Source organism: Xyrauchen texanus, chromosome 31, assembly GCF_025860055.1.
Source record: "Xyrauchen texanus isolate HMW12.3.18 chromosome 31, RBS_HiC_50CHRs, whole genome shotgun sequence".
NCBI lineage: Eukaryota > Metazoa > Chordata > Actinopteri > Cypriniformes > Catostomidae > Xyrauchen > Xyrauchen texanus.
This window is the reverse complement of record NC_068306.1, coordinates 1669936-1688490: the sequence shown is the minus strand read 5'-3', so window position 1 is coordinate 1688490 and position 18555 is coordinate 1669936. Positions and strand designations below refer to the sequence as shown.

The window sequence follows — 18555 nt, the reverse complement described above, 5'->3', positions numbered from 1 at the left end:
TCAACAAAATGGAGATATGATAATTTATGAATATTTAACTGCCAAAGTCTGCGATTAAAGACAGATAAACATGGTCTGTGTGCACTTCAGAATGAACCGGCGATGCACTGATCTGTGTACATGCATTGGGCTCTTGTTTTTAGCACACGTGAGGCTGTAGTGTGTGTGCATATCAAACCCCACCTATGTGAAAGATGTGGAAAAGATAAAAAGCGTGGCTACATTTCACCAGCCTCGATACCAACAGTGTGCGATGCAATATTTGCGACCGGCAACACAACAAATCTGATGAAGCGCTTGACAGTGCACGGAATAAACTTAAGAGCAGAAAGTTGCTCCGTCTTCGACTGTAAGAAGACCGACCCAGTGCAGTCATCCTCTCAGTGTCCTCCTGCCACAGAGCTTAGTAACATTTCACTTTTACTGTATCATAATAAAATCTCCTGGTGAAGGTGAAATAAATACGACTGCACTTGCTGTGTCAAAATTAAAACCTCAGTTTAGGGTGAATAGGGCAGAAATATATAAATTTATTTATAATGAATCTTACCCTGAATATAATAATAATTCAGCATTATATTATAATAATAAACTTGACTGGTTTCCACAGTAATAATTTAGAATGATGCTATATTCATCTGGTTTCTAAAACATAAGTTACGTAGTTTTTGAACACCTTAATCATTCACAAAGACAAATGTTTTAGTAAAAATATATTAAGGTAAATAAGATTTATTAAGCTTTCATGTATGATTTTTTTTACTAAATATAAGTATTCTTGTGCAAATCAATAATACTCTTTTACAGTATAATAACATCATATTGGTTACTTTTGTTTACACATAATATGAATTCATTATTTTTTAGAAAATACACCATATAAGTCGCTTTAGATAAAAGAACTGTCAAATGAATAAATGTAAATAAATACAAAATATGAGCTCATTTAATGACATAAATGATATTTATGTTTTATAAGTCTGCTTTTTCTTTCCATCAGTTACTCCTGGTCGGACGTTGCCCTAAATATTCTAGTTTCTAATCCTACCGAAGTTTAATGATGCAACGCTCAAATATTTAGTAGTGTGTAAATTGTGGCTCATTTACTCCACAATTAAGCAACGCACGTATAACTGATGCAACCGACCCCTCTAAACTGTTTTTAAAAACAAGCCTCACCTCGTGCATGTGACCAACTAACAAAACCAGCTAAAACACCAATATTCAAAAACAACATGCAAAAAACATATAAAACGGCAATAAAACACATTGAACACTTACCGAACCAGCCTAAACTGTCAGCTCTTCTTCTTCTGGTGTTTTCTGTCGGTGTATGAAACAATTTCCGGTGAATTTCCGCCTCCTGCTGGACTGGAGTGAATAAAACACCGACATCTGATTATTCAGTCCTGCTGTTGTTCAGCTTAAAAATACATTTTGTTGCATTATACAAGAATATCTGAAGTGACCAGACTTCTATTTCCATTGACATTTCATAAATGTTTCTATAATTTGAAATATTTCTCTAATAAAGCAGCACACATTCAGACGTCACTGGGACACCAAAACATTTAAAAGAATGAAAGTTTAAAAGAATAATTCACAGTATACAAGTACAAGCAGGTGCAATATTTGGACGTAAAAACATATTTAGACATGCTAACTATGCAAACCAATACCCGTTTAAATGTAATTTAATTAGCACATTCCTGCATAAAAGCTCTTTGTACATACAGTACACTACCCATCCTGTAATTCTGTGTCTAGCTGTTGTATTTCTGTATGTACTGGAAGCATTTGATAAGAGGCGCATTTAAGAGAGAGAGCACATCTGCGCAATACAGATTTGATTTCTGATAGTATCAGATGGTAATACCATGATACTTTGATATACAACTATTTATGTACCTGTGGCAGGGCGGAGGGCGGGTCTGGGTCGTGATTATACATACCCAGTCCCTTATCAGGCTAACTAAGCCTCCGAGAGGGATAAAGGCTGATGTCAGACGGTGGTGCGACGAGGGAGAGATAGTTTACGGACATGTCTGTCATGTGTGTGTTTGTCTTTTGGTTTAAGTTATCCATTAAAATATTATTTATATTGCCAAGCCGGTTCTCGACGACTCCTTCCCATTGAACTCCTTTACAGTACCATTCTGTAGTTCCATGGAGCTTCAAAATACTTAAAAGAATGCCATGTTACTACCAAGGTAATTTGATATATGACTACTGTATTCTAATACTATTGTATTGATATGGTGCTTCAAGGTAATTAAAAAAATACCATGGTACTTCGCTATATTACCATATTCATATACCATTGCATTAACATGGTGCTCTCAGGTAATGGTATATGTCCAAAAAACATGGTAATATCATGGTACTTTAAGTGTTTTCATACTCTTTTGGTTGGAAAATGTTCTTTACCTGCAGAAGTTATTCACAAGCTGCACGCGTATTGAACTTAATAAAGACTTTCTTCATCACTGGCAAATGATAGGATGTTGTGGCAGCGGGGGCGTGGTCAAGCGCCCGTCCGGGAGAGGAAAGCGGTAAGGGCGCTTACACCTGAGCTAAATTATGCCTAACACCTGTCTCTAATTCCAGTGAGCACGAGGAGAGCGGCATAAAAGCAGACACCGAGCCTCCAGTCGGGAGGAGATGACAAGCCAACTCAGTGCGCTTGATCACTATTGTGTATTGGAAAAAGAGAATTAAAAGCTTACCTGTTGCTGAACACCTGTTCCCTGTCCTCCTTCTTGTGGGAAACGTTACACTGTTGCCAAAACCCGGGAATTGTTCATCCAAGTATGGAGATGGGTCGCCCCGTAGAGTCCTCCCAGCTGACGGAGATCCTCCAGTCCCTCGCGGCACTACACCAGAGCCACCAACAAACCCTGCTTGAGCTCCGGCAGGATCAGGATCGCCGGTTTGTTGAGATCATGCGGGCTCAGGCAGAGGACCGGCACGCCATCCGAGCCTCCTCAGCCAGGAGGCCGCGCCCGCCACAGCCGCGACCCCGGACACCCGCTCCACGCTGCCCCCGCCCACGTTACAGAAGATGGGGGTAGCAGACGATCCTGAGGCCTTTCTGGATTTGTTTGAGCTGAACGGCAGAAATCTGGGGCTGGCCGCATGAACAATGGGCAGCCCGCCTAGTTCCTCTCCTGTCCGGGAAGCTCAACTCGCGGCTCAACAACTGCCGGCAACTAACCTCCTGGCCTATTCAGACCTAAAAGAGCCATTTTGCAACGGGTCAGTCGGAGCCCGGAAGAGAATCGTCAGCTCTTCCGGGGCATGAAGTTGGAAAAGTCCGGTCGCCCGTTCGCATTTGCCCAACGGCTCCGGGACGCCTGTCGGAGGTGGCTGCTCGCTGGGGACCGCGACGTCGAGGGTGTTATCGATCAGGTGGTACTGGAGCAATTTAGTCAGCGGCTGCCCCGGAAACGGCGGAGTGGGTCCAGTGCCACCGCCCGGCGTCGCTGGAGGAAGCCGTTCGTCTCGCAGAGGACCATCTGGCGGCGATCCCGAGGGCGGACGAGCCCTCTTCTTCATCTCTCTCTCTCCCCCCTTCCCTTGTGTCTGCCACTGCCCTCGCCCCCTCCCCTTTGGTCTCTTCTTCTGTTCTCTCCCCAGGGCCCGTTCCTGCCCCGCGCAGGCGTGGAGGGTTCCAGAGACCAGCTTCCCGGCCTTGGGAGAATGTACCCTCCCATTCCCCGTCTTTCAGCCGCTCTCCTCCTCAGGTGGGGGCGCCCGCCAGCACAAGTGTGGCCGCAACGCCTGGGCCGGCCTGTTGGAGGTGCGGAGACCCGGACCACTTCCGGGATCAGTGTCCGCTGATGGAGGTGGGGACGGTGGTGCGGGTCTCCGACGTCCCGCAGGCTGCCCCTATCGGGCTGGAGCATACCGGATTCGGTAAGGATCAGGGGGTATTTACCAAGCTTTGCTGGATACCGGCTGCAATCAGACCACCATCCACCAACGCTTGGTTCAACCCGGGGCTTTGGGTTTAGCTAAACTGGTGAGGGTGAGGTGTGTGCATGGGGATGTTCACAAGTATCCCATGGTGACTTTGGTGATTAAATTCAGGGAAAAATAACATAGTATGGAGGCAGCGGTTAGTCCCGCCTCACCCATCCGCTAATCTTGGGTACCGATTGGCCGAATTTTAAAGATATTTTAGAGGGTATTTGTGCGGATGGGTCCTGCATAAAGAGGTGTGCGGTGTGCGATGCTTTGGCAGGGGAGGCGGAGCCGGGCCGCCCTCGGCTGCTCGGGATGACGAGGAAAGGGCGAGGTGGCCGCCCCTCCTCTCAGGGAATTCCCTGAGGGGACTTCCCTCTAGAGCAGTCGCGGGACAAAACCCTTAAGCATGCTCTTGACCAAGTGAGAGTAATTGATGGTCAACAGCTCCGGCCGGGCATCGCCATTTCATACCCATATTTTGCCATGATTAGAGATCGGTTATATAGAGTGACGCAGGACGCTCAAACAAAGGAGGAAGTAACACAATTATTGGTTCCACGGAGCCGCCGGAAATGGTTTTCCAGGCGGCTCACTATAATCCTATGGCCGGTCACCTAGGGGAACGGAAAACACTTCTCCGTCTAATAGCCCGTTTTTATTGGCCGGGCATTGGCGGTGACGTCCGCAGGTGGTGTGCGGCGTGCCGTGAATGTCAGCTGGTAAACCCACCGGCCACCCCAAAAGCGCCATTGCGCCCTCTACCATTAATCGAGGTCCCCTTCGAAAGAATTGGGATGGACCTCGTCGGGCCATTAGAACGGTCAGCACGCGGACATCGCCGTGTTAGTCCTAGTGGATTATGCGACGCGATATCCGGAAGCAGTGCCTCTGAGCAACATCTCCGCACGTAGTGTTGCGGGGCACTCTTCAAGATAATCTCCCGGTGGGGATTCGAAAGAAATCCTCACCGATCAAGGCACGACTTTTATGTCACGAACACTTCGCGAACTTTACGAGCTCTTGGGCATTAAATCGATGCGCACTAGCGTTTACCATCCGCAGACTGATGGCCTAGTGGAACGATTTAATAAAACGCTCAAGAACATGATTCAGTAAATTGCGTACACGATGACGCTTAGAAACTGGGATAAGTGGCTAGACCCCCTGTTGTTTGCAGTACGAGAGGTCCCACAAGCCTCCACAGGGTTCTCCCCGTTTGAGCTGCTGTACGGGCGACGCCCCGTGGTGTCCTTGACGTCATCCGTGGCGTGGGAGGAGGGACCTTCTAATAGCAAAAATGAAATTCAGTTCGTTCTCGATCTTAGAGCAAAACTCCACACACTGGGGCGATTAACACAGGAGAATTTGCTCCAAGCTCAAGAACGCCAACGCCGGCTGTATGACAGGGGTGCTCGGCTACGGGAATTTGCACCGGGGATAAGGTACTCGTATTACTCCCAACATCGAGCTCTAAATTACTCGCCAAGTGGCAAGGACCCTTTGAGGTCACACGACGCAGTAGGGGATCTCGATTATGAAGTTAAACGTACCGATAGAGGGGCGACGTCAAATTTATCACCTCAACCTCCTGAAATTATGGAGGGAAGAGGCCTCTGTGACGTTGGCCACGGTAGTTCCGAGAGGGCGGAGCTCGGACCGGAGGTAAACAAAGACTACAATCTTAACACTCCGGTTACTTGTGGAGACCAACTCTCACCGCGGCAACTCACAGAGGTTTCCGAATTACAAAAGGAATTTGCGGATGTGTTTTCCCTCTACTGGGCCGTACAAACATCATACACCACCACATCGAGACCGAGCCGGGCGCGGTGGTGCGTTGCCGCCTCTATCAGCTTACCCGAACATAAAAAGAAAATAGTACGGGAGGAATTAGATGCGATGCTTGATATGGGCGTAATAGAGGAATCCCACAGTGATTGGTCCAGCCCGGTTGTTCTTGTTCCCAAGAGTGATGGGTCTGTTCGATTCTGTGTGGATTACAGAAAAGTCAACGCGGTGTCTAAATTTGACGCGTACCCAATGCCCCGTGTTGATGAACTGCTCGATCGGTTAGGTACTGCTCGATTTTATTCGACCTTGGATTTAACAAAGGGTTATTGGCAGATCCCTTGACACCAATGTCCCGTGAGAAAACAGCCTTCACAACGCCGTTTGGATTACACCAATTTGTGACGCTTCCTTTCGGTTTGTTTGGGGCGCCGCCACGCTTTCAGCAACTCATGGATCGGATCCTCAGACCTCACACCGCGTACGCCGCTGCCTATTTAGATGATATTATCATTTATAGCAATGATTGGCAGCGGCACATGCAACATCTGAGGGCCGTCCTGAGATCGCTGCGGCGGGCGGGCTCACGGCAAACCCTAAGAAATGCGCGATTGAGCGTGTGGAGGTACGGTATCTGGGGTTCCACTTGGGTCATGGCCAGGTGCGTCCCCAAATTGATAAGACCACGGCGATTGCGACTTGCCCTAGACCTAAGACCAAAAAGGGGGTGAGGCAGTTCCTGGGGCTGGCTGGCTATTATAGAAGGTTTGTGCCTAATTATTCGGACGTCACCAGCCCGCTGACTGACCTCACTAAAAAGGGGCTCCAGATCCGGTTCAATGGTCGGAGCAGTGTCAACAGGCGTTTATGCAGATTAAAGCCGCACTTTGTGGGGGCCGCTTCTTCATGCACCTGATTTCTCTCTCCCTTTTATTTTGCAGACGGACGCTTCAGACAGAGGGCTGGGGGCTGTACTCTCGCAGGTGGCGGAGGGGAGGAGCTCCAGTGCTGTACATTAGCCGGAAGCTCTCTTTGAGGGAAACTAAGTACAGCACCGTGGAGAAGGAGTGTTTGGCCATCAAGTGGGCGGTCCTCACCCTCCGGTATTACCTGCTGGGGTGGGCCTTCACCCTCTGCTCGGATCACGCCCCACTCCAGTGGCTCCACCGCATGAAAGATACTAACGCCCGGATCACCCGTTGGTACCTGGCTCTCCAGCCCTTTAAATTCAAGGTGGTCCACAGACCGGGGTGCAGATGGCTGTCGCCGACTTTCTCTCCAGAAATGGGGAGTGGTTGGCAGGCCGGATGGTGCCCGGCCTGAGTCGGGCGGTGGGGGTATGTGGCAGCGGGGCGTGGTCAAGCGCCCGTCCGGGAGAGGAAAGCGGTAAGGGCGCTTACACCTGAGCTAAATTATGCCTAACACCTGTCTCTAATTCCAGTGAGCACGAGGAGAGCGGCATAAAAGCAGACACCGAGCCTCCAGTCGGGAGGAGATGACAAGCCAACTCAGTGCGCTTGATCACTATTGTGTATTGGAAAAAGAGAATTAAAAGCTTACCTGTTGCTGAACACCTGTTCCCTGTCCTCCTTCTTGTGGGAAACGTTACAGATGTATATTCAAGTTTGGTTTTCATTGATTGTAGATCCACTGCTACCAGCGTGATCTTTATTTGCCATTGTAACAAGGTTTAGGTTGGGAAAGGAGGAGGTGGGATCCGGCTAAACCATCAAAATAATATTTAATGAAAACAAAAAGACACAAAACATAAACACACATGGCAGCTGCATGTGGCTCTCTCTCTCTCTCTCTCTTAAAACTGCCATGTTCTGCCGCATTTATTCCTCTCCTCGGCTGATTAGTCCAATTGGGGGCCGGCATGCGTAGTCACGATTCAGCAGCGCAAGCGGATCTTTCAGATTGAATTGCGAACCGATTCAGACTGCTTTCCTATTACGTGTGACCAGTTCATTGTAAAGAACCGACTCAAATGAGCAATTAATTTGTGATCGGACATCTGTAGTTTTGATTCTAATCTGGAATTAGTAAAGACTGGGTAAAAGGCATGATATAGTGGTGTAGCTTTTGTCAATGCTATGCCGTTACCTCGTTAAAAATATAGCTTTGCTACTGAAAATCTACCTGATTTAAAAACGAAATCTCGCTACTCAGAAATGTAGTTAAGCTTATTGTCATATTCCCTGTGGTTTTTGGTCTTTTATGTTGTAATTCTAGTTTAGTTCCTATTTCCTGTAAATTTTTTGTTGTCCTTTGTAGTTTCATTTTATGATTAGTTTTCCCTTGATTTTTACCCCTGGTGTTCTTCATCCCTGACTGTTTCCCCAGGTGTTTCTTGTTTTCCCTTGTGTATTTAAGCCCTTGTTTCCCGTGGTTAGTTTGTCAGTCTTTGCATGTATTGTTTATGCTCTGTGCTTGGTTCCCTGTGTTTTGGTTTTCTTTTTATTCTGAGTTGGCTTGTTTATTTTTATGTTAATTAAATGTTTATTAAATGCGGCAGAACATGGCCTGCATTTAGATCCTCATTCTTCGCCTGCCTCGTCACAGAAACACTGACCTAAGATAGATCTAGCGGCTGTCAGAATTCTCCTCTTTGAGCAAGGGGACCGCCCAGTTGAGGATCAAGTCCGTGAGTTTTTAGAGCTGGCGAATTTAGAGCACTATCCACACTCTTTGGTGGTTTTCTTCAGGGCGGGTCTCAGTAGTGCACTAAAGGAGATGATGCCTCCAGCAGATCCTCACTAGACGCTCCTCGAGTTCGTGGAGGAGGCTCTGCGAGTTAGCGGCCCACTTTTCATTGTGGGTGTGGAGGAAGAGGGCTTTAAATCTCCTCCCACAATGGTTGCCTTCCACGGCTCCATACCCAGAGCCTTCCACAGCTCTGCCCGCTCCCCCAGAGACTATTCCTCAAGCGGCTCTGCCCGCTTCCCAAGAGACTATTCCTCCCGTGGCTCTGCCCTCTCCCCCAGAGACAATTCCTCTCATGCCTCTGCCCGCTCCCCCAGAGACAATTCCTCCCACGGCTCCGCCCGCTCCCCAGAGACTTTTCCGCAAGCGCCTCTGCCCGGAAACAACTCCTTCTGCAGTTCCGTCCACCTTATCAGTACATCCACCAGCAGCTCCACATCCTGTCTCTCAAACTCTAACTCTTCCCACTTTTCATCCTGAAACTCATCCTCTGACTACTCCGCCCGCTCTATCTTCGGACCCATCTCCAGTTTTGCCATTGGGATCTCAAGTCCCTACCCATGTTGCTATGCCTTTGGATCCGCCTATGGCTCCGCTTCACCTCCTGTGGCCAAACTGCCAGACCCCATTCCCTTCCTAGAGCCACCTCCCAGGCCTCCTGACCCTGAGGCCGCCTCCCAGGCCTCCTGAACCTGCGGCCGCCTCCCAGGCCTCCTGACCCTGTCTCAGCCCTGCAGCCACCCCCCAGGCCTCCTGACCCGGTCCCCACCTTGAGGTCATCCCCTTGGTCTCCTGGCCAACATATTTTTATGTTAACAAAGCTGCGTTTAGATCCTCATTCCTCGCCTGCCTTGCTACACTTATAGCTTCGCTAATTATATTGAAGCTACTACCCATCACTGGTTGTTCTGCTCTTGATCGCTTGTTTTGGCAGTTTTTTCTTGGCATCTCGAGACCAGAAATACAAAGCAGGCAGGTTGCTCAGGAAAACTGTGGATAAGTCTCTGCAAAACAGTAATGGGTGTTTTCAAATCTGTGGCCATTTTCAAACCGGGATGGGCGTTTCTATACTAAGTATGGTTTGAAAATGCACATTGATTGGGAAAAGCCCATTTTTGTTCTGCAGAGTAGTGATGGGAAGTCTTATTCTTTTCTGCGAAACGGTTCTTTTGTGCAGTTAATTTCAATAAACTGGTTAAACAAATGGATTCACCAGTTTATGTCATCATGTAATGACATCACTATAAATATGTGACAAGAAGGAGGGCTTGGCTGGGCCATGTTGATGCACGGCAAGTGCTGAATCAGCTTATCAGCGGGCAGTATAGCATGTGTGTCTGTGTTTGTTTTATGTTGAGTTTCTTTTTAAACTTTGTTTACCATTTAGTCAGTTCCCACCTCATCCTTGCCCGACCTTGAACTGCTACAGTGGTGCCAAAACCTGGGTGGGAGGAAGGATCACTGTCAGAGTCCTCGCCGCTGCCATCCGCCAGGGGAGCAGCCGCGGCTGTCTGCCTGCGGATGGAGGGGTCGCTGCTGTCTGCCGAGAGCAGGAGGACCCACTGTCGTCCGCAGAGGGCAGAAGACCGGTTGAGGACCGGGCGACAGCATGTCTGGCTTGTCCTTTCCCTCTCCCCATGCCTTCCCTTATCGCTCCCCCAGGTTCACAGGAGGCAGGGTAGACCACCATCTGAAATAATGGCTGGAAGGGCAGCGTCTCCCCTCCACAAAGACCAGTGGTGCCCAGCCTGAATCAGGCAGGGGAGGAGTGAAACTAGGAGGAAGGTGTGGCCGAGCCTTGATGATGGCGCTGAATCAGCTGATCAGCGGGAGAGCGAAATAAAGAGGAGCTGGAGGCGCCAGTTCGAGAGAGATGCACGTAGAAGGCTTCGTAGAATACACGAACAATCCCATTCAATAAAGCCATATGTAACCACATATTGCTGATTATTACATTTTATTTAATTAAGTTATAATTATAAGGGTGTTTATTGTCAGAGTTTCATTCAGTTGTCAACACATCCTACATTAAAGTTTTGTACATAAAGCACACTGACACTGATATACAAACGAAAATAATCTACACGTCTAAACATATAAAGTGATTAAACTTGTCTTAACTCACCCTTTTTAACAGAAACCATGAACCAGGTCATCAAAACTTCAGATATAATCTGCATGCACAACACTCAATAGAAAAATGTATTTACACCTCTCGACTGAAACGTTTTGCCCCCTCATTCAAGTCCTCGTTTCACGCATGCTCATCAGCAGCTCACTGATCGGCAGTTCTCAGTATTATGTCCGAAAGAGGCGATTCTCAGTTCAATGTACTGTTGACTCACAAACTGCTGTGATTGACTCAATGTACTGTTGACTCGAGAACTGTTACAAGTGGAGCGATCAGTCTGATTTGTGAACTAGTTGGAGCAGTTGGGTGAATGAGGCACAGTGTAAAGCGCTTTGATAACCGCTAAGGTTAGAAAGGCGCTATATAAGTGCATACCATTTACCAATATTTCAGCTCTGAAGGCCCATATAATGCAAACAAATGGTGACCAATATTTTGAAGCTCCAAAATCCACATAAGGGCAACACAAAAGTACTCCAGATGACTCCAGTGGTTAAACCCATATCTTCAGCGATCCAAGCGATATGACAGGTGTGTGATAGGACTTTTTTTTACAGTAAAATTTTCCTCCCTGCTCAGTCAATCTACACTTCAGTTTCACTTTCCCATTTTTCTTCCTCTGCTTTTGGTGATTCTCAGTCTTAATGCATATCACCCACTACTGGGCAGAGAGGAGATAAATATTTATCCGTTTCTCAACCACACCTTTCATATCGCTTCTGATTAAATGAATTTAACCACTAGAGTCATATGGATTACTTTTATGTTGCCCTTTTGTGAATTTTGGAGCTAAATATTTGACACTCATTCACTTGCATTGTATGGAGAGCAGAAATATTCTTCTAAAATCTTAATTTGTGTGTTGCAGAAGAAAGAAAGTCATTCACATCTGGGGTGTCAGGAGGGTGAGTAAATCATAAGAGAATTTTCATTTTTGGGTGAACTGTCCCTTTAAGATTTCCCTAGTAAAACTTGCTTTAAGCAGTTTTGTTTTTAGTTTTTAAGCAAAACTTCTCTCTGTGATTACTTTGGGTAACAACTTTTCATGTGAGTAACTACATGATCTGCTGTGTGGAAACATGAAGAGCAGTGGTATGGTTTCTCTCATGTGCTTTCAGATATTGTGACCGAGTGAAACTCTTTCCACAGTGAGAGCACTTGTACGGTTTCTCTCCAGTATGAATTCTCTTGTGCGTTTTCAGGTTTTGTGACCGAGTGAAACTCTTGTCACAGTATGAGCACTTGTATGGTTTTTCTCCAGTATGAATTAGTTGGTGCTTTTCCAAGCTGGAAACTGCTGTAAAGGTTTTTCCACATTCAAAGCACTTATGAGGCCTCACGCCAGTATGTATTTTCTGGTGCGCATTCAAAAAGCACAGGTGTGCAAAACCCTTTCCACAAAAAGAACATTTGTGTGGCTTCTCATTTGTGTACCGTTTAAGATGTTGGTTTAGGTCTGAACTCAAAACAAATGTTTTACCACAATGATCACATTCAAATGGCCGTTCTCCAGAGTGACGGCGGAGATGATTCTTGAAAGTAGCTGCAGATGCAAAACTCTTTCCACACTGATGGCACATGTAAGGTTTCTCTCCAGTATGAACTCTCATGTGTTCAATAAAATGTCCTTTTTGTGTGAAACCCTTTCCACACTGATGGCAGGTGAAAGGCGTTTCTCCACTATGAACAATTTCATGTACTCGAAGATAATATCTACTTGTGAAACACTTTCCACACTGATGGCACGTGAAAGGTTTTTCTCCTGTGTGAACACTTGTCTGCTTATTAAGATTGTGTTTATACGTGAAACATTTTCCAAACTGAGAGCAGGTTAAAGAATCTTTGGTTGCTCTTCTTTGAGGATCTTTTGGTGAGCAACTTGAAGATTCTTCTCCAGTTGTGAAATCATGATGTTTCTGATACTGAAGTTTCTCCTCCACTTCATACAGCTCTTGACATTCCTCTTGCACTTGTATCAGCTCTGCAATGAACACAGTAAACAAAAATCAATTCAAGAAGGATAAATGTGAAAAGAAATCAAATTGAATTGTAACGACTGGCAGAACAAAAACATCGCTGACCGCCTAGAGCGAGAGTACTGCTGCCAGGAGATGGAGGACTGCCTCCAATTAGAGGGTGGAGAAGTGGCCGAGGACCAAGCACTTCTTTAATTAACAATATTGCCCACTTATCTTGAACATAATATAAAGCAATGCTGAAATACCAGCACCTTTCAGGATCTGTGTATAATTGTGTTTCAATTGTGTTGTTAATGTCCGATATTCTCTGTTCAACAGCGTGCTGTGAAAGTCGAAGATTTGACACCGAACTTTGCAAGTTGTCATTTTCAGGTGATATGGTAGCACCAACATCACTGAGGCACTTCTTGACAAATTGCCTTTCAAAATATGGCCTATTAGCGCAAGAAATGTTCCATGCCAGCTGATATGATGCCATTGTGTCTCTGAATGCTTAGATAATTTTCGAAAAAACTGAGTCTGCTTTTCTTACTGACTTTTCAATGTGTTTATCTTGTACTTTCAAAGTTCAGTGCCTTTGGGAAATTCCTGGCCCACTTTAGCATGGGGTGAGGTAAAATGGTGCTCAAGATTTGAAGCCTTAAAATGCGATAGTGAAGTCTGGCATATCAAGAAGAAGGGTTTCCCATTCCTTAAACAAAAAATATAAATCCTCTAATTCAAATAAAAAAAGTTATGTACTAATCTACATATTTGCGCTTATCTGTGTTCTTCTCTGACTCCGTCATGGTGATGCAGACTGGAAAATTGTTTAACTAACTTCTCATGACTCATCACGTCAATGGCTACATTCCCTCGTGTGAGAGAGCTTTTTATTTATTCATTAAATTTTTTAAGAAATATTTCCAAAATGTACAATTCTGCACATATTTAAATGCATTTTGATTGATTTTAACACTAGATTAAATACATGTTGGAATGTAAAATAAATTGTCAACAAAGAACACATGGATGGAGGCAAAGAGCCGCCCTGGTCTAGATGTAGAACATAGGCTAAATATTCAAATTTACTCAAAAGTTTATCATCGCATCATGCTCGGAGTGGGTCGAGCAAGATCGGTTACAGTGGTGCCGTGACCCAGATGGGAGTGAGGTTTAGGAGGGGTGAGTGTAACGGAAACCAGCTGGTATGTGGTAGCTGTGCGATATATGGCACTAGGGGCTGTAGCCTTTAGCCTCCTTGTTAGAGCTCCCGCCTCCCTTGTCAGCTGATGCCATTTCGAATCATGCTCGGAGTGGGTCAAGCAGGAACGTTACAGTGGTGCCGTGACCCAGAAAGGAGTGAGGTTTAGGGGGGTGAGTGTAACAGGAACCAGCTGGTAAGTGATAGCTGTGCGGTATGTGTAAACATCCAGTCTCCTGTCCTCAAGAGGTCCTCAACTGACTGATGCTACAGGCTGTAGCCTCACCGTTAGCGTGCCGGCTGACATCAGTTTGAATCCCGCTCGCAGTGGGTTTGACAGGACCGGTTACAGTGGTCTGTGACACGGAAGGGAGTGAGGTTTAGGGGGGTGATTGTAATGGTAGCCAGCTGGTACTTCACTTTGATATGGACTTTAATGTGCAAGATAAACGCTGCTTTTTCTCCATACAAGTGTTTCTGTTACCGGATTTTCACGTTTCTGTTTAAATTTGTTGCCTTTTTTCTCTTTCGGTCAAAAGAGAAAAAATTTGGAGGAAGAAATGTCAGTGTATCCCTAGTAATTTATGATGAAACTAATACTACTGCAACAAAGGGTGTATCATTTTTTTTTTATTATTGGCCGAATAGAGATTATGATATAAGAGGAATATCTCACTTTGGGCAGATGTCCAAATCCCTTTCAGCTGCAGATGGCAATCAAGAGTAACAGAGGCACTTGAGTGTATTTGAGTAGATTTGGCTCCTTTTGTAGACTTATAAAAAATCACATGATATGTTCTGGAAAATGGCTCTACTCGAACAATCATACAGAAGTAGGCAATTTTGCATGCTCGGTTCATGTTGACTGATCTTTAATTGACTGATCAAAGTAACAAGAATGTCCTCAAAGTAGGTGGAGCTCCAGATCAAACCTACTGATGATGTGAACCAATGACAGTGAGAAGGTGTTTAGCAGCAGTACAAAGTTTTACTGAACGTTTGCGCTGTTGAGCAGTCACGAACCACCGAAACTCAAAAACACCTTTTCTTTGGTCAGATTTGTTCAAAATGACGTCACAAATGTTCGTTCTTTAATTTTGTATGAAGTATGCCGGGTCTTTCACTGTCCCTGATGAACTGATGTGACTTGAAAAATGTTAATAAAACAATTAAATTTAAAGACAACAAAGAACATCTAAAATGACAATAAAAACAGCGGGAAACTTTTGAGTGATGAAACATCTGCTAACAGATCCTGACATGACAGTCGACTGACAACAGACAAAAACATCACCTTCATCACTCTGTTGTTCCTCTGCTGTGTTTTCTCCTCTCATCTTCATCAGGTTCCTGCAGTCCAGCAGCTTCACTGAACACATCTTCACTGGTATCTGCAGCATCTGCTGTTCATCATCATCATCATCACTCTGTTGTTCCTCTGTTGTGATTTCTTCTTTTATCTCCTCCTGCTTCACTTCAATCTTCACTGGTGTCTGCAGAATCTGCTGTTCTCCAGCATGAATCACATCCACCTGCTCTCTCATGATGAACATCTGAACACAAAAACATCATCATTATAATGGACTGACATTCATCAAACTCTAAAACAGATCTGTTAAAGGAATAGGTGATTCATGACTCCTCCTCCATGTGACGCATGACCTTACCAACGAGCTTACGTCATCCCTCTCATGAGCGCGCCCTCACAGAGATGTACGGAAGTGAACATTTATAGTTAAAAAGTATAAAAGTATATAAGTAATGTTTTGTTTCTAAAAAATATAATTTGGGTTCAGAAGAAAATTATTTGTTGACTGTAGTCGTGTGGATTATTTTGATGCACCCTAAATATGCATTTTCGCCAAAAATGGAGTATATTCACTTCAGGCCTGAAATGAAATCCTAAAAATCTTAAATTCTGAAGATCAGGGGACCACTCTGCTATTAGGTCTTTTATGAGATTAGCATGTTTTTAAGACATGACCACTACATTTCTGGAACATTAGCCAAACTTCTTAAAGCTTTCAAAATAAAGAAACCGAGAACCGAGAAGAGAGACAACAGACACACGGCAAGTTCCAACTACACAAAAGAGCACAGATAACACTTGACCGCAAACAATAAACTGCCAAAGAAAGAAGGAAAACACAAGGAATAAGAAGGGAGTGCAATCAGAATGAAGCAGGTGGAATGGGTGAGTAATTCATTGCTGTGATCAGCGTCTCCGAGAACAATCAGCGTTCCCATTGAAAAGATGATCATGCTGGAACCGTGACAACATTGACAGAGAAAAGCCTAGGTATGTGTACAATGCACACTATTATTATTGTCATGATACTATAAATCAGTCATTTAAGACAACCAAAGTTGGTTTGATAATTCATTTAATAACTAATCGCTGCACTGGAGAATTGCACTGCCGACAAGGTAGAGAGGACAGGCAAATGGGCATTAGCAATGGTTAGAACAATGTTAAGTCAAGGATGGAAACTGCTTACTTTTCCTCATAATACGCTGTTTTGAATAAAAAAGTTACTTATGAATTTGTGCATATCCATAGATTTTTTTCCCCGTTCCACGGCGTGTTTTGCGCACAGCCATTTCTTTTTACAATTCGAAAGTTGCGATAACAAATTATACTGTTATCGCTGTTGCTAACTTTAAAACCAGCGAGTTGATGTCCTGAGTCGCAAATCCTGTGACGCTGGTAGTGACGATTCTCTCTGACCAATCAGTGATCTGCAGGGTTTTGACATCACATTTAGTATCGGCTCGGCTCGCTTGGAACCTCGACTGAGGTTGTACTAAAATAAGTTCCAGGTACCAGATACTATCCACAGTGGAAAACCCCCCAAAAAGTGAGCAAAGTCAAGTCGAGTTGTATCGTGCAATGGAAAGGCACCATAAAATTGGTATCAGTCTCAAAAATCCCATATCGGTTGGGCTCTAGTATCTTGTTACATAGTTGGGGCATTTTCCAATGGTGAAACATTTCCATACAAATGGTGAGTAACACATGACAGCCCCAAATAAACTGTAAATACATGGTGCTAGCACATTTGTGAAAGGATACACTTACCGTGCAACATGTAAACGTATACAGGAAACAGTCGTTCGTCATATAATCATCTTTGATCATATATTTAGTGTAGTGACAAACACATATGTTGTTCATTACAATGAGTCGTGTTTTCATTAAAAAGGAAAGAGATTGTCTAAATATATTGATATCAATACTCTTTAGGTGCATCGGTGACAATTGTGCCATTATGCCAACAGAACAAGAAAATATATGCTGCTTGGAGATCCCTGTGCATTAAAACTAAATCACTAGAGTCTAAAATCACATCTAACAGTCTGTAACATACGAAGCAAAACAATTAACATGGATACTCACACTTGTTTGTTGTGTCGGGTCCAATATAGTTGGCACTGCATCAACTTTTAATTTAAGTCTCTCTGCAAAGCCTGCGTCGAACTGTGTCTTGTTTGTGAAAGAATCATCGGTAAAATGAAGCGAGCAAACAAACACGTTCTTACAGACGCGATCCGGGACTTCATTAAAAATAAACGTTAGCCACTCTTTCTTAATGTTGGGATCCTTGCGAAGCAAATGCAAGAAATCTAGTTTCCCACAACCTGGCACTGCACAACGTCTTGACATCTTCGTGGCCATCGTGACACCTCCTGTTGCTCCAAAAATAATCTCACCGCTCTAAGCAGTGTGGACGATAAAGTAGGTGTTGATCTGTTTATGCAGAGGCTGGCCTGTGCTGATGTAATACCTCACTATGACGTAAAAGTGAGGAGGAAGTAGAGAACGAGTTGTTTTGGCACCTTGGTTTCACTAAAGCCTTATTTTTGGATTAACGAAGAAGTTTTCGGTTCTGAAATTAACAGTAGGTTTTTATAGTGCTATGAACGCTTATATGTCAAGATACCATGGTAAGTTTGATTTTCTAATTCAAGACCCCCTTTAAAGTTTAAATTAACTTCTGTCTAAACTTGTTAAAGCATAAGAAATTTGATATTCATGTTATATCATACAGTGCGTTTATGCGAGGGCACGTATACTATAGATGATGCAATTATAAAATTACCTTTAAAAATACAAGACTTGAGTTGATTTTATTTCTATCCATTTTTCGCTCTCCTTTTCTTGTACATAATTTCCTATACTTAATATGACAAAAAATTATAATAAAAATGGTCAGAAGTGATGATGCATAGAGTTGCTAACTGGTTTTGTAAAGCAGTGTCTTATGTTACAAACACATTTGACCTGTTATATTTGAATTAATATTTTCTTTCATTCCAGATGGTAAAGGCTTTAAAGAAGGTACCAGTGTGGGATATTTACTTTATCTAAGTAATACTTACTAAAGTTCAGCACTCTTGTCCATTGAGTGGGAAGCTTTCATGCATATTATACCTTTTAAAAACTGTCGGCCGATTAAGCGGATACCTGTCGGTTTTCCCACCTTAATTATTGGTATCAGCAAAACCCACTATTGGTCGACCTCTAACTACAACGCCAAAGAGAGAAAAACAACATGCACAACAAAATACAACTCAAATTAAATATAAATCTCACAAATTATGTGAAACACGTTGAACATGTATCAAACTGAGCGCGCAAACTTTAGCAGTGTCTGAATTCGTCCCTATACACTATATAGTGCACTATTTTGTGTATCTTCTTGTTCTGTTTCATAGATTTGGGTGTCGGAGTTCTTCTTCTTCTAGTGTTTTCTGTCGGTTTATGAAACAACTTCTGGTGAATTACCGACATCTGCTGGACT

General features: G+C 44.3%; 2 protein-coding genes across 2 annotated transcripts in view; both read right to left on the bottom strand.

Annotated features, from left to right (window-relative positions):
- Positions 1 to 18154, bottom strand: part of LOC127625514 (zinc finger protein 160-like) — a 72942-nt gene extending 54788 nt beyond the window's left edge. The window contains exon 1 of the mRNA XM_052100836.1: positions 17151 to 18154. Within this exon, the coding sequence (XP_051956796.1) occupies positions 17151 to 17429 (279 nt within the window). The 5' untranslated portion in view covers positions 17430 to 18154. The remainder of the gene's footprint in view (positions 1 to 17150) is intronic.
- Positions 10408 to 18555, bottom strand: part of LOC127625017 (zinc finger protein 239-like) — a 165071-nt gene continuing 156923 nt past the window's right edge. The window contains exons 2-3 of the mRNA XM_052100066.1: positions 15048 to 15306; positions 10408 to 12572 (exon numbers count right to left, since the gene is read on the bottom strand). Coding sequence (XP_051956026.1) covers positions 11647 to 12572; positions 15048 to 15306 — 1185 coding nt within the window. The 3' untranslated portion in view covers positions 10408 to 11646. The remainder of the gene's footprint in view (positions 12573 to 15047; positions 15307 to 18555) is intronic.